The sequence below is a fragment of the Berghia stephanieae genome, chromosome 2, assembly GCF_034508935.2.
Source record: "Berghia stephanieae isolate SIO BIC M18660-M18661 chromosome 2, UCSD_Bste_1.3, whole genome shotgun sequence".
Lineage (NCBI taxonomy): Eukaryota > Metazoa > Mollusca > Gastropoda > Nudibranchia > Aeolidiidae > Berghia > Berghia stephanieae.
Window position 1 is genome coordinate 16,618,587 of NC_088361.1, and position 16,793 is coordinate 16,635,379.

Here is a 16,793-nt window from a genome sequence, read left to right on the forward strand (position 1 = left end):
TAGAATAATAGAAGATAGATATAGATAGATAGATAGATAGATAGATAGATAGATAGATAGATAGATAGATAGATAGATAGATAGATAGATAGATAGAAAATCAATAATATCCACCTACTTCTAATTGAAAAAAAAAAACAATGCAACACTGTACATCTTCTAGCTTGTATAAGCATAAAACTCAAAATGTTCAGAACTAATATAAGGTTAATACTAGCGTGACTCTACATTAATACGGATAATATAAATAACATAGCCTCCTTACAACATATTTATTATCTATGTACAAATACATTGGATGTGATAAGTTTTTTTTTATTAAGTTCCAGATATCTAACATTACATACTGATAATTAAGTACTTTAAAACGGAGATAAGGTGAAGGATTTTAACTTAAGAATACTGCAGTCTACTTAAGCTGTGGACATCCAGTGTAAAATAATAACCAGGGATTACGTGGTAAAACTAAAGGTAAGAAAAATTGCAATATATTTTGAAACATTGTTCTTAAACTTAAATTTCAAATTTATGACAATCCTATTCAAAATGCATGTGAACAAATTATTCATCTCGCTGTCTCTGACCCACACTAATTAAGTGACCCACCGCCTCTAATCGTGGCCTTCGTAATGCCAGTTTTTTGCCACAAAAGAAAACAAATCGTGAGTTGTATTCGATAGTTCAACCAATGAAATAACTGGTTTCCATGAGCTCTACTAACGTCAACTCACTAGGCGGTGCAAAAACCAAATAATGACGTCAAACTGCCAGTACTTTTGGATTTCAGTATCAGGCTATAACATAACGATGGCTACGCTCTAATCCGCCTCTGTGCGGCTATGTGGTCTAGTGGTATGACACTCGCTTTCGGATCGGAAGGTCCTGGGTTCGAGCCTCGCTCGGTGCCTAGTTTTGTCCTTGGAAAAGGCCCTTTACTCACATTCTCTCACCGTACTCAGGTGTAAAATGAGTACCTGACCGTTAACAGCGTTGTCTTGTCCGAAAAATTGTAATATCGCTGACAGGCGTCATGTCCCGTCCTACATGTTAAATGTTGTTGTTGACCAGGGACCCCTTGTAAAGCGCTTTGAGCACATTTTAGTGGATATTGCACTATATAAAAGCTCATTTTTTAAATTTTTTTTAAAATCAGTATTATGTGGAAGTAAACCAGTTTCGAAAACGAATTTATCGTGAAAAGGATTATAATTTCAAAATTTGGAGTTGAGTTGTTCACGAAGTGGCACTCAGCAAAGTCCCAGGTTTGAGAGTTGTTGTTTAAATCGTTTAAATCGATCGGTATTTGAAGAACGAGTTTTCTGGCCAAATTTTGAAATATTGTTTTTTTACAGAGTACGGCTGTATAGATATTTGATTTCAACAGGAATCACCAAATCTGTCCAAAGTGGGCAAATTGAGGGTTAATAATCTTGCCAAAAAAAAATACGAAAATGCCTGAAGCGGGCTCGAACCCAGAGTCTCCCAGGTCACAGCACATTGCCTTAACGACTCGGCCACGATAATTTTGTATCTGACAAACTCCATGAAATTTTCTTTTGCCCAAAGCAAACCATTAAAATTGGAAGTCTAATTTTGTCAATTACTGTAAATGTAATGCAAATTATGAGAATCTCATTTAGAATCTAAAATCCCTAAAAAGGCTAATTATGATTTTAAAAAAAACGGAATAAAACAAATAAAAATGGGTCACTTGTGACCTACTGGCTAAAAAGGGCGTCAAAAGGTCCCAGGTTTGAGAGTTTTTGCCAAGATGAAAGTCATTTAAATCGATCGATATTTGAAGGACGAGTTTTCTAGTCAAATTCTTAAATACGTGCAACTATGTGGTCTTATGGCAAGACACTCGCCTTCGCATCGGAAGGTACATACAGGGTTCGAGCCTCGCTCGGCGCTTAGTTGCTTCTTTGGAGAAGGTTCTTTACTCACATTCCCTCACCTTACTCAGGTGTAAAATGATAACCTAGCCATTAGCAGCGTTGTTTCTGTCGGGAAAAAAAATTATAATATCTTCTAACAGGCGTCATGTCTCATTTTACATGTTACGCGTTGCTGTTGGTCAGGGACCCTTTGTAAAGCGCTTTGAGCACGTTTTAGTGGATATTGCGCTATAGATAGAATGAATATGACGTCACTCGGGTCTTTGTTATTGCTTTTTGTCATCCGCGATAAGGAGTAATTGTCACTAAACTGTATTATCCAGACTTTATAAACGTTCAAGCTTACACATAGGTTTGTCTGTTGCTCCATTATACCTCCGGATGGCAATGCTGTGAGCTTCTTAGCCAGCACATACTATCTACATAAAATCCTACGTTATTTTTCCAGGGTACGGCAGTTAACTGGAAAAAATAGCTTGCCATTGGATTTACAGGAGTCTTTTGTTTTTTGTTTTTTTGTTGAGTTTAAATATGTCAGATCCTTTTGCTGCCATGTTCTGAAATAAAAAACCCAACATTAAAAAAAAAAGTTGAGCTTTTATATAGCGCAATATCGACTTATCGTGCTCAAAGAGCTTTACAAAGTGTCCCTGGGTAAGAGCAACACGTAACATAAAGAACGAGGCATGACGTCTGTTAGGCGATAATACAATTTTTTTTTGACAGAGACAACGCTGCTAGTGTCCAGGTACTCATTTTACACCCGAGTACGGTGAGAGAATGTGAGTAAAGAGCCTTTTCCAAAGACTCAACTTTGCGCCAAGCTAGCCTCGAACCCAGGACCTTCCGATCCGAAAGCAAGTGTCATACCACTAGACCACAGAAAACCCCAACAATTTTTGAAAATATTTGGCCTGTAAAAATTGTCCGACAAATTAATATCGCCGATTGATTAAAATGACCCTCATCTTGTCAAAACTCTCAGAGAGTTTTAACTCACTAAATCCTAGAGATTTTTGCTACTTTCAAAAATATTGGGAAAAAAATCTATTAAAATGAGCATGTACATAGATAGGTTTGTTCAACTACTATTAACATTCAAAAACCAAAAACATTAGCTTTGATACTAAGCCTATAATTTGTCTAATAAAAATGGAATAAATAGGCATGGGGTAAAAGTAACCAAGGTAGTGAGTTAAAGATTTGTTAACAAGCCTGGGTTATTGTCATCACTTGATATTTGAAGGACAAGTTTTATGGCCCAGATTATTAATGTTAACCCTCTCCTTACCAACGATAGGAAAATCGTCACATTATTCGTTACGATAAAACCTACATTTTCCATATTTGAATTTCTTTTGCACATCATACAATTTAAATAAAATGAACAGTGTGTTGTAAAGCATGTCTTGCTAAAGAAATTGTGTATCGCAAGAACTTCAGCTATTGTGTTTGAGTGGTAAAAAAAATATTTTTGTGTTAGTTGGGTGTAAAGTTTTGGGGAAAATCCTGAAAATGGCTGGTAAGGAGAGGGTTAAAATGCGATTTTTTAAAGAGTAGGACACTTTGATTTATGCCTTAGGGGTCTCGATAGCTCAGTAGGTAGAGCACTCGCTTTACACGTAAAGGGACCGAGATCGATCCCGGGTGCAGTCGAGATTTATTTCTAACCCCCCCCCCCCCCCCCCCTCCCCCTTACCCCCACTGTCCACCCAGTAGTGAATGGGTAGCTGAGTCTGTTAGATTTGGCGGAAAGTATTTTGCGACAGACTAGCATCCAATTAAAAGGATAGCAAGCAATTGCTATTTTCTGTTTCACGCTATAGAAACCTGGATCAACTCCGGTTCCATGGGTCGAATGGTTCTGAAGGACCATTAAATTTTTTTTCGGATACCAATGTTCTACTAACTTAACTTAAATAACTTAAACGGCATGTGGTGTAAACGAGAGTTCACAGAGGACCGCTTAATATTGTGATGAATTTAGACATTAAATCGTCCTAATTATCGGGTAAACTCCGTGGTCTAATTGTACCTCAAGTCTGAGTGGTAAAAGGTTCGATCCCCAAGTCGAAGCAGGCAGATTTTTTTTTTTTTTTGAATGTTCTTATCTTTTTTTTTTTTTTTTTTTTTTTTTTGTATTTTGCTTCTTGCTTTGCCTGGCGATAATTTAAAAAAAAACAGAAAAAAAAAACAACACAAAACAAAAACAAAATTGAGCTCTTATATAGTGCAATATCTACTAAACTTGCTCACATCGCTTTACATAAACCACATGAATCGTGTATGGTGAGAGAAGATGCCTGTCAGGCGAAATCATAATTTTTGCCGACAGAGAACGCTGTTAACGTCAGGTATTTTACACATGAGTAAGGTTAGAGAATGTAAGTAAAGAGCCTTTTCCAAGGACTCAACTATGCTTCGCTCAGAGCGGGGCTCAAACCCAGTAACCTCCGATCCAAATGCGAGTATCATGCCACTAGACCACACTCTTTTTCAAATGGTACTTCCATATTTTTCAGCTGATATCACGACAACATAATGCGCATTGTGTATGTTATCTATACTTCTGACTTGTTGAATCAAGCCACTGTTTTGTAGATTCATTTGTAAGAATCAATATAAATTATCTTGGACAATTTAATAAACATCCACTTCCGAATGGCATCTCCCAGTGTCGGAAAAGTCTATCGTTTTAGAGCGACAACAGAGGGAAGGCCCATTTGATAACCAGTTATCCGCCGTACTCTGGACAGACACGTTATTTATAATTTGGCCAGAAAACTCGTCCTTCAAATATCGATCGATTTTAATGACCCTCATTTTGGCCAAAAAAATTAAACCTGGGACCTCACAAGGTCTTCCTTAAGCCCCAGGTTTGAGAGTTTTTGCCAAGATAAGAGCCATAATATAAATCAATCGATATTTGAAGGACAAGTTTTCTGGCCAAATTCTTAAATATTGTCTTTCCAGAGTACGGCGGTTTAACTGGCCAAGCACAAAGCAGAGCGTCATAACAAGATAAATGCATTAGAAGAAAGGGCCGGAGTTAATGGATTCATCCTCCTTGACGCAATACGACAAGGCCGTGAGGCCATGGTGACCTAGCATGATCGCTTCATTGCAGTTTTTATTAGAACGGGTTGGGGAAGGGAGAAGAGATGCATTAAACCAGATTATTATATTAGGGTGCAGCCTCTGGTCTGATGATATCAAGCTATGTGGTGGTGTAGTATGACACTCGCTTTCGGATCGGGAGGTCCTGGGTTCGAGCCTCGCTCGGCACATAGTTAAGACCTTGGAAAATGTTGTAAAAGTTGCAAAGCGACTTAAGCACGTTTAGTGGATATTGCGCTATAGATAAAAACTTACCGTACTCATGTGTAAAATGCGTACCGGCCGTTAACAGCGTTGTCCCTGTCGGTAACAACAAGATATGAAGTGAGTAGAAAAGTGCCAGAAGACAATAGAGAATAAAAAATTTTTTTCGCGGCGGTGGTGGGGTTTGAACCTGCGACCTTATTGGTACGACAACTCCGCCTGGCAGGTGAGAGCGTGGCTCTACCGTGTGAGCTATCCACGAACACAAAAATATTCGTTTCAAACCCAAAGTCATTTCTAGATCCCTCTCTCACCCACTTCTTGAGATCGCCGATTCGTTCACCACCATCGCGAAGTAATTTTGACCAGCAGTTAAGCTTAATAGCCAATATTCTCATCACAAACATATAACAAAGAAACGATTGAGACATTGAGTATGCTCCGGTGTATGGGGTGAATTTTTAATTCAGAAAAGTTAGTGGAGCAGGCACTTATGTTGGTAACAACAAGATATGAAGTGAGTAGAAAAGTGCCAGAAGACAATAGAGAATAAAAATTTTTTTTCGCGGCGGTGGTGGGGTTTGAACCTGCGACCTTATTGGTACGACAACTCCGCCTGGCAGGTGAGAGCGTGGCTCTACCGTGTGAGCTATCCACGAACACAAAAATATTCGTTTCAAACCCAAAGTCATTTCTAGATCCCTCTCTCACCCACTTCTTGAGATCGCCGATTCGTTCACCACCATCGCGAAGTAATTTTGACCAGCAGTTAAGCTTAATAGCCAATATTCTCATCACAAACATATAACATAGAAACGATTGAGACATTGAGTATGCTCCGGTGTATGGGGTGAATTTTTAATTCAGAAAAGTGAGTGGAGCAGGCACTTATGTTGGTAACATATTGTAATATCGCCTAATAGGCGTCATGTCTCGTTCAACTTGTTACGTGTCAAGGACCCTTTCTAAAGCGCCTTGAAAACATTTAGTGGATATTGCGCTATATAAAAAGCTCAAGTTAAAAATAAAAGCTCAAGATAAATTGTACGATCCTAGCAATAACGAAAAACATTACAAATCTCTTTATTTCTGAATAGTTCTATACAATTATATCATACATAATATTATGAGAGTACAATCTGTGACTTGATCACAGCGACAACTTGAACATAATGCTAATTTTTCATCTTAGCACAATGTGAGCATGAGAATAAAGTGCCTTTTCCCGGACTCGAACCAGGGACCAATAATTTAGAAGCTAAATGAAAGTTCCCTTTATTCACCCCCTAGGAGAAATTTACCTTTAGGATCTAGTCTAAAGGAAGACCAGGGACCAATAATTCAGAAGCCAAACGAAAATTCCGTTTATTCACCCCCTAGGAGAAATTTACCTTTAGGATCTAGTCCAAAGGAAGACCAGGGACCAATAATTCAGAAGCCAAACGAAAATTCCGTTTATTCACCCCCTAGGAGAAATTTACCTTTAGGATCTAGGCCAAAGGAAGATCAGGGACCAATAATTCAGAAGCCAAATGAAAATTCCCTTTATTCACCCCCTAGGAGAAATTTACCTTTAGGATCTAGTCCAAAGGAAGACCAGGGACCAATAATTCAGAAGCCAAATGAAAATTCCCTTTATTCACCCCCTAGGAGAAATTTACCTTTAGGATCTAGTCCAAAGGAAGACTGGAATAACCCAAGCGTCAGCTGCAGAGCAAGCACTGCAAAATTATTAGTTAAGTCGAGATGACTTGCTCAAGGTCTCACAGCGCGACGGATGACTCGAACTCGGTGCCTTTCGGGTACGAAGCAAAGACCGTACTGCTGAGCCACGCTGTCAAGTTACAAGACCACAAAATCCATACACGGGCATCTATGTAAACTTCAATGGATAGAAAGAAATTGACTCACTCAGTTCTTTGTTATTCTTTTTAGACAGCCATTTTAATGATTATTTCTCACTTAATTATATCAATCAGACTATAAACGTTCAAAGTTACACACAATGTTATGTATTAATACGTTACATCCGCTGGCGGACGTTTTGAGTATTTTGCCTAAACACATAGCACCATTAAGCACGGGTGGTTATCAGGCAATTCGTTGCCAAATCCACAGACTGTCAAAATTGTTTTATTGTGAATTTTTCCAGGGGGGAGTAGAAAGCCATCTAGCATGTGCGGCTATGTGGTCTTGTGGTATGACACTGGCTTTTGGATCGGAAGGTCTTGGGTTCGAGCCTCGCTCGGCACATAGTTGAGTACCTGAAAAAAGATCTTTCGGTCACCGTAATCAGGTGTAAAATGAGTACCTGGCCGTTAACAGCGTTGTTCTATATGTTAAGTTGCTGTTAATCAGGGAAACTTTGCAAAGCGCTTTGTGCACGTTTAGTGGATATTGCTCAATAAAAGTTCAAGATATTTTTTTAGCATTTCACCATGTCAACTCACGGCGAGCATGCAGATGACGTCAAGCCATTGATACCACACAAACATTCCTCCAAGATTCCCCAAAGGAAGACTAGTCTTGTGGAGGCACGGTCGTATGAGGTAGGTCCATCAAATACCCGCTGACCAATGACTGTGACTAGATAGTATAAAGTATCCCAAAGTATTACAGTTGATCACAATGATGCCTTTATAGAGGAAATAAGAGGAAGAAAAACAATAAATAGCTACCACATTCATTTATTGTTTGTTTGTTGCTATATTATGGTCCTGTGGTATGACACTCGCCTTCGGACCGTTAGGTCCACGGTTTGAGTCTCTCGCTCCGAGCGGCGCATAGTTGAATTCGTGGAAAAGACTCTTTACTCACACTCTCTCAACTTATTCGGCTAAAATGAGTACCTGGCTATAAACACAATGTTTTCTCTGTTGGGAGAAAAACAAACAACAATGTTTAATCATCTAAAAGGTGTCATGTCTCGTCCTAAATGTTAAGTGTTGCTCTTGGCTAGTGACCCCTTGTAACGCGCTTTGGGCATGTTTAGTGAATATTACGCTCTATAATTAAAAACAAATGATAATAAATAAATAAATAAAATCCCCTTTATTCATCCCATATAGTAGGGGGAATTAGGTCCAAAAAACCCTTGAATTGTGCAAACAAGGTTGAAAGCATGAAAATTACATATGTTGTAGAATATGAAAAACCCTATAATTTATGATATAGAACCACTCTTAGAGATCAGTATTAGTTGAGATACAAGGTTTTTTAGATTAGAAAATTTTGAAATGGACGACAATAATTTCTTTCATTTTTATTGTGTAAACTTTCGAGGCAAGCCGACCAAAGGTTGTTTTACGTCATCCTTTGGATTCCCATTGGTGACTATTTTTAGCGTCGAAGCGGATGTTTTCCTTTCCCTTTACTTTCGATTCACGAACCATACAAATTATTTAATCGTAAATATTATTCAATTTCACTTGTTTTAAAGGACGCCTAGCGAGCAATATTCTATAATAATATGAGATTTTTTTTTCTGCATCTGATTTAATAAGTATAATCAATTGCTCTAAAACGGACGGGCAGACGGGAAGACGAGCAGAGGGGTAGACATAACAGACTAGCAAGACACAGCTCAATAAATGCCGATAACCGGTGTTGACAAAGGACAGTGCTCCTTCTCCCCTCCTCTTGTTTTCTTTTCGTTCCAAATATACTGCTATAATCATTTTACGTGAGTTAAAACCTATTTCAGTCAAACTTGATGACAGTAAAGAGTCAGCATACCACTTACATTGCGATAATTATCATCATTATCATCATCATCAACCACTATGATGCTGTATCGTGGCAAGTTATTTACTTTACGTTGTTTACCTCAAAGGGACAATGGGAGAATGTTCTATTTGTACTCTTGTGTCCTTATGTAAGGCGCTGCACACATTTTGCCTGCTGATGATGTGTCTTTAACAGAAAGAACAAAAGAAAGAGAGAGAGAGAGAGAGAGAGAGAGAGAGAGAGAGAGAGAGAGAGAGAGAGGGAGAGAGAGAGAGAGAGAGAGAGAGAGAGAGAGAGATGAATAAAGGAATGCGTTTGCATGATTTCAGATACACATACAATAGCAAAAAGAACTGCTCCCAGAGACTGGGACAAGTGTTTGATATGCCAACAAGATAACACAGACCGTTTATAATGTCCCTCTAAATGAGATTATTGAAAGTTTAAAACAAAATTATACTAAGTTGCATAAGTATTATCGTGTAAAATTTAATGCCAACAAAATTAGGCGATTAGAATTAAAGAAATCTAAAAGAATTGCTTTACAATAATTCCAAACTTCGTCATTTGACTTGGAGGAGTCACCGAATTAATATATTTCGCAACCCACGAGAATAATGAGACAACGTTCAACATTAGAGATTGGCTACAATAAACCAACGTGCTTTTAAAAAAAAAAACATGGAATCGGGAGTACTCCATTCTGTAATGACAACAGATATGGAAGAAATTATTCGCGAAATAGCGTTATCTATAAAAGATTCTGATATGTTGTCATTTATTGCCGGAGGAGATTTAGTCGCTCAGGAGGCACACTACCGCCCTATACCATAAAATTTGTTATGCACGATACTTAAAAAAAAAAAAAACAAGCTTTAAAAGATATCACTGCTGATGATAATCATGATGTCACAGTTCTTGAAAGAAGTCGAGCTTTTGCTAGCATTATATCTTTTATAGAAGAGAACCCTGCAACAAATGTGACGATCGACAGGAACCACTGTGGAGCTTATTTCCAGAATTGTCAAAAGTGTCCCAAAAACTCACCAAATGTTCATGTAAGAGAGAATTTATCGGCACCCGATGCAAGTGTTTAAGGTCCGGTTTGCCTTGCACAGACTTATGTAGATGCGGGGTGTGTGTGTGTGTGTGTGTGTGTGTGTGTGTGTGAGGGGGGGGGGGGTGTTATGTCAGTACAGTAATGAGTAAAATTCTCTCTCTCTCTCTCTCTCTCTCTCTCTCTCTCTCTCTCTCTCTCTCTCTCTCTCTCTCTCTCTCAATTCTCTCTCTCTCTCTCTCTCTCTCTCTATCTCTCCTCTCTCTCTCTCCTCTCTCTCTCTCTCTCTCTCTCTCTCTCTCTCTCTCTCCATCGCTCCCACTCACTCCTCTCCCCTATCCCGATTTTATCTACTGGTTACAACACGAAATAACCATCAGTTAGCTACCGTAAATAGTTACCGGTGTATTTAAAGTTTTAGAACGCACATTGTATTGTCGTGGTTATTTCCTCGGATAAGTAATGCTATATAGGAAAAAATAATAGTGCGAAACACGCACTGTTATGATAAATTGCCAGAGTGGTTCTATATCAGGTGTTATTTATACGGGTCTTAGCCACCCATATGCCAATTTTCAGGATTTCAACCCCAATGTGCACGGTTTTAGCCTGATTTTCCCTAATACAATGAATATGAAGAAAATATATATTTTTACGCAGTTATTTCCCTTGTTTAATATAGCTGTAATAGGTAAAATCTAAGGCCTTAAACCGATACGTTATGATTGATTGCCAGGGTGGTTCTATATCAGATATTTTTTCTATGGGTCTTAGCAACCTGTATGCAAATTTTCATGCTTTCAACCCGAATTTGCACGGTTTTAGCCTAATTCCCCCTACTAATAGGGGAAATTTGTCTCTAGGGTCTACACCAAGGGAAGACTGGAATAATCCAGGCGTCAGCGGCAGTGCAGCGCCGCAAATTGAGCTAGGGCGAGGTGACTTGCTCAATGCCACACAGCTCATGGCGGGTGATCGAACTCGGAACCTTTCACGTACGAAGCCAAGACAGTACGCTGAGCCACGCTGCCCCTTATATTAATGCTCACGTTTTTAAAATGGTTCACCCAGGCGGACAACCCCCTCCCCCCTTATCTAAAAAGAATAGGAAAACACACACACACACACACACACACACACACACACACACACACACAAATAAATAATTAGGGTTGTGGATGACAAAATGGATTTTTTGATAATATGGAATGAAGTATTTTAAGTGGAAAAGTTGAAAATGCGCAAAATTTAAAACCAGAAAAAAAAACAAAAAAAAAACAAAAAAAAAAAAACAACAAACAACCCCCCCCCCCCCCAACAAAAAATAAAATAACGTGAGCTTTTATATAGGGCAGTATCCACTAAACATGCTCAAAGCGCTTTACAACCGAGGTCCCTGATCAACAGCAACACGTAACATTTATAACGAGATATGTCGCCTGTTTGGTGATATTACATATGTTTTTTTTCCAACAGAGGCAACGCTGTACGATGTGAGAATGTGAGTAAAGAGCCTTTGTCCAAGGAGTCAACTATGCGCCGAGCGAGCCTCGAACCCAGGACCCGGGCATACTTATTTTAGTAGCAGGATGTATCGGCAGATTCTGAAGATTACGAAGTGGTTGATCTTTATTGACGACCAGCATAAAATTATTAGATTAGAAATTAGGATGCCATAACTCTGAAACTAGAATGTCAAATACACAAGGCACGTATCCAGTCGTCCTGAAGAGAGGTTTTACACTTCCATTGAGATTACCACCAGTTTTGGACATCATACTTTTATTCCTTATTCAAATGCCATTTGTTAACCCTCTCCTTACCAACCACAGGAAAATCGTCCCATTCGTTACTATGCAACCAACATATAACTTATTCTAGTTTCTTTTGTACATCACAAATATAAAGAATTTTGTTTTGTTACAGCTATGAAAACCTGTCTTTTGTTGTAGAATTCATTTTACTATGAAGTATTATGTATAGAATGTACTTTTTGCTTTTCTGTTTGAATAAGAATCGTCTATTTTTGTGTTGGGTGGGTGTAATGGTTTGGAGAAAATTCTGAAAATGAGTGGTAAGGAGAGAGTTAATAATGGTATTTAAAAATTCCTTATCAATCCAGGCAAACTTCAACCAGACTACCCGACCGAGTTTGCTGGGCAGTGGCTCTTACAGCTTGACCCTGAGTTGGGAGAACTTGAGCGTTTCGGTCAAAATTCCTGCCAAAAAATCCATGTTATGTAAAGAGATTCAACCAGCATCTGAGAGAACAATTCTGAAAGATGGTAAGTAGTTTGACAATTGTGACCCCTCGTCTCAAAACGGTATTAAGTTGGGATGATTAAGATGCTGAAAATAAATTTGTAGCCAGAAATATCAGACTTATGTTGAGTTTGTATGCTTTATAGAGGAGAATGAATATCATATTTTATAGTTCTAAATACCAACCTTAAATATTTTTGACCAGTTTAACAATAATTTGACTTTTTAGCATCTGGTCCATCCCGACATAATACCATTTTGAGACGTTGGGTCACAATTGTTAAACCATCAACTATGACCAGCCGTCTCAAAACAGTAATATATTGGAGTGAATATAATGCTTTGAATTGAATTAAAGCCGTTGTATACTTTGGGTAGGTCTGGTGTCGTCGTCTGCTTCTTCTTCTTCTTCTTCTTCTTATTATTCTTCTTCTTCTTCTTCTTCTTCTTCTTCTTCTTCTTCTTCTTCTTCTTCTTCTTCTTCTTCTTCTTCTTCTTCTTCTTCTTCTTCTTCTTCTTCTTCTTCGTCGTCGTCTTCTTCTTCTTCTTCTTCTTCTTCTTCTTCTTCTTCTTCTTCTTCTTCTTCTTCTTCTTCTTCTTCTTCTTCTTCTTCTTCTTCTTCTTCTTCTTCGTCTTCTTCCAGCCTCGCTCGGCGCATAGTAGAGTCCTTGGAAAAGGCTCTTTACTCACATTCTCTCACCGTACTCAAGTGCAAAATGAGTTCATGGCCGTTAACAGCGTTGTTTATGTCGGGGAAAAAAATGTTATATCGCCAAACAGACGTCATGTCTCGTTCTTTATATTACTTGTTGCTGTCGGGCCAGGGACCCGTTGTAAAGCGCCTTGAGCACGTTCAGTGGATATTGCGCTATATAAAAGCTCAAGCTCAAGTTGTAATGGCAATTTATTTTTGTGTTTGTTTGAGATTATTTCCATTACGACAACGAGCCAATCATAACAAATATGTTATCAGACCTGTAAATAAGTACACTTCAACCCCGACAGAATACTGTTCTGAAACGACTAGTAACATATGGACTCTAGTTCCAGGAAAAATAAAAACTATTAATAATGGGGTTTTTTGCTTTCATTTCAGTGAGTGGTGTTGTTGCCCCAGGGAATTTGGTCGCTATCATGGGAGCAAGGTAAATGTGTGCCTGCATTAATGGAATAGAAACAGATAACAACAGTGCAAATGCCAAAGATATTAGGCGTATTAACTCACTCAATCCTAGAGTTTCGGATCGGAAGGTCCTGGGTTCGAGCCTCGCTCGGCGCACAGTTGAGTCCTTGGAGAGGGCTCTTTACTCACATTCTCTCACTGTACTCAGGTGTAAAATGAGTACCTGACCGTTAATTTTTAATTCAGAAAAGTGAGTGGAGCAGGCACTTATGTTGGTAACAACAAGATATGAAGTGAATAGAAAAGTGCCAGAAGACAATAGAGAATAAAAAAATTTTTCGCGGCGGTGGTGGGGTTGAACCTGCGACCTTATTGGTACGACAACTCCGCCTGGCAGGTGAGAGCGTGGCTCTACCGTGTGAGCTATCCACGAACACAAAAATATTCGTTTCAAACCAAAGTCATTACTAGATCCCTCTCTCGCCCACTTCTTGAGACCGCCGATTCGTTCGTACACCACCATCGCGAATAATTTTGACCAGCAGTTAAGCTTAATAGCCAATATTCTCAACACAAACATATAACATAGAAACGATTGAGACATTGAGTATGCTCCGGTGTATGGGGTGAATTTTTAATTCAGAAAAGTGAGTGGAGCAGGCACTTATGTTGGTAACAACAAGATATGAAGTGAATAGAAAAGTGCCAGAAGACAATAGAGAATAAAAAATTTTTTCGCGGCGGTGGTGGGGTTTGAACCTGCGACCTTATTGGTACGACAACTCCGCCTGGCAGGTGAGAGCGTGGCTCTACCGTGTGAGCTATCCACGAACACAAAAATATTCGTTTCAAACCCAAAGTCATTACTAGATCCCTCTCTCACCCACTTCTTGAGACCGCCGATTCGTTCGTACACCACCATCGCGAATAATTTTGACCAGCAGTTAAGCTTAATAGCCAATATTCTCAACACAAACATATAACATAGAAACGATTGAGACATTTGAGTATGCTCCGGTGTATGGGGTGAATTTTTAATTCAGAAAAGTGAGTGGAGCAGGCACTTATGTTGGTAACAACAAGATATGAAGTGAATAGAAAAGTGCCAAAAGACAATAGAGAATAAAAAATTTTTTCGCGGCGGTGGTGGGGTTTGAACCTGCGACCTTATTGATACGACAACTCCGCCTGGCAGGTGAGAGCGTGGCTCTACCGTGTGAGCTATCCACGAACACAAAAATATTCGTTTCAAACCCAAAGTCATTACTAGATCCCTCTCTCACCCACTTCTTGAGACCGCCGATTCGTTCGTACACCACCATCGCGAATAATTTTGACCAGCAGTTAAGCTTAATAGCCAATATTCTCAACACAAACATATAACATAGAAACGATTGAGACATTGAGTATGCTCCGGTGTATGGGGTGAATTTTTAATTCAGAAAAGTGAGTGGAGCAGGCACTTATGTTGGTAACAACAAGATATGAAGTGAATAGAAAAGTGCCAGAAGACAATAGAGAATAAAAAATTTTTTCGCGGCGGTGGTGGGGTTTGAACCTGCGACCTTATTGGTACGACAACTCCGCCTGGCAGGTGAGAGCGTGGCTCTACCGTGTGAGCTATCCACGAACACAAAAATATTCGTTTCAAACCCAAAGTCATTACTAGATCCCTCTCTCACCCACTTCTTGAGACCGCCGATTCGTTCGTACATCACCATCGCGAATAATTTTGACCAGCAGTTAAGCTTAATAGCCAATATTCTCAACACAAACATATAACATAGAAACGATTGAGACATTGAGTATGCTCCGGTGTATGGGGTGAATTTTTAATTCAGAAAAGTGAGTGGAGCAGGCACTTATGTTGGTAACAACAAGATATGAAGTGAATAGAAAAGTGCCAGAAGACAATAGAGAATAAAAAATTTTTTCGCGGCGGTGGTGGGGTTTGAACCTGCGACCTTATTGGTACGACAACTCCGCCTGGCAGGTGAGAGCGTGGCTCTACCGTGTGAGCTATCCACGAACACAAAAATATTCGTTTCAAACCCAAAGTCATTACTAGATCCCTCTCTCACCCACTTCTTGAGACCGCCGATTCGTTCGTACACCACCATCGCGAATAATTTTGACCAGCAGTTAAGCTTAATAGCCAATATTCTCAACACAAACATATAACATAGAAACGATTGAGACATTGAGTATGCTCCGGTGTATGGGGTGAATTTTTAATTCAGAAAAGTGAGTGGAGCAGGCACTTATGTTGGTAACAACAAGATATGAAGTGAATAGAAAAGTGCCAGAAGACAATAGAGAATAAAAAATTTTTTCGCGGCGGTGGTGGGGTTTGAACCTGCGACCTTATTGGTACGACAACTCCGCCTGGCAGGTGAGAGCGTGGCTCTACCGTGTGAGCTATCCACGAACACAAAATATTCGTTTCAAACCCAAAGTCATTACTAGATCCCTCTCTCACCCACTTCTTGAGACCGCCGATTCGTTCGTACACCACCATCGCGAATAATTTTGACCAGCAGTTAAGCTTAATAGCCAATATTCTCAACACAAACATATAACATAGAAACGATTGAGACATTGAGTATGCTCCGGTGTATGGGGTGAATTTTTAATTCAGAAAAGTGAGTGGAGCAGGCACTTATGTTGGTAACAACAAGATATGAAGTGAATAGAAAAGTGCCAGAAGATAATAGAGAATAAAAATGACTTTGGGTTTGAAACGAATATTTTTGTGTTCGTGGATAGCTCACACGGTAGAGCCACGCTCTCACCTGCCAGGCGGAGTTGTCGTACCAATAAGGTCGCAGGTTCAAACCCCACCACCGCCGCGAAAAAATTTTTTATTCTCTATTGTCTTCTGGCACTTTTCTATTCACTTCATATCTTGTTGTTACCTGACCGTTAACAGCGTTGTCTCTGTCCGAAATAAAATTGGATCAGGCGCCTAACAGGCGTCATGTTCCGTCCTAAATGTTAAATGTTGCTGTTGGCCAGGGACCTCTTGTAAAGCGCTTTGAGCACATTTAGTGGATATTCCGCTATATATAGTATGCAGATGACGTCACTCAGGCCTTTGTTATTGTTTTTGCCATCCGCGTTTGTGAGTTGTTCTCACTAAACTGTATTAACCAGACTATAAAAGTTCATGGTTACACAGAGTTTGTGTGTTGGTCCGTTATACTTCCGGATGGCAATGTTGTGAACTCCTTGGCCAAGCGCATTCTATCTAAATAAAAGCTCAATTAATTTTAATTTTTAGAGGTCTTTGCTACTTTTCAAAATTGGAAACAATGTATTAAAAATGAGCATGTGCATAGATAGTTTTATTCAACTATCATTAACATGTAAAAATTAAGAACATTAGCTTTGATACTACGCCTATAAT

At 39.2% G+C, this 16,793-nt stretch overlaps 1 protein-coding gene across 2 annotated transcripts in view; it reads left to right on the forward strand.

Annotated features, from left to right (window-relative positions):
- The first annotated feature begins 417 nt into the window (after nt 1–417).
- The window catches only part of LOC144966731 (protein white-like), a 70,407-nt gene continuing 54,031 nt past the window's right edge, over nt 418–16,793 (forward strand). Inside the window, exons 1-4 of one of the 2 annotated variants that reach the window (XM_078903501.1) lie at nt 418–471; nt 7,649–7,768; nt 12,125–12,287; nt 13,361–13,409. In XM_078903501.1, coding sequence (XP_078759627.1) covers nt 7,658–7,768; nt 12,125–12,287; nt 13,361–13,409 — 323 coding nt within the window. In that variant the 5' untranslated portion in view covers nt 418–471; nt 7,649–7,657. Of the gene's footprint in view, nt 472–7,648; nt 7,769–12,124; nt 12,288–13,360; nt 13,410–16,793 lie in introns of those variants that run through there. The other variant, XM_078903502.1, reaches the window with a different exon arrangement.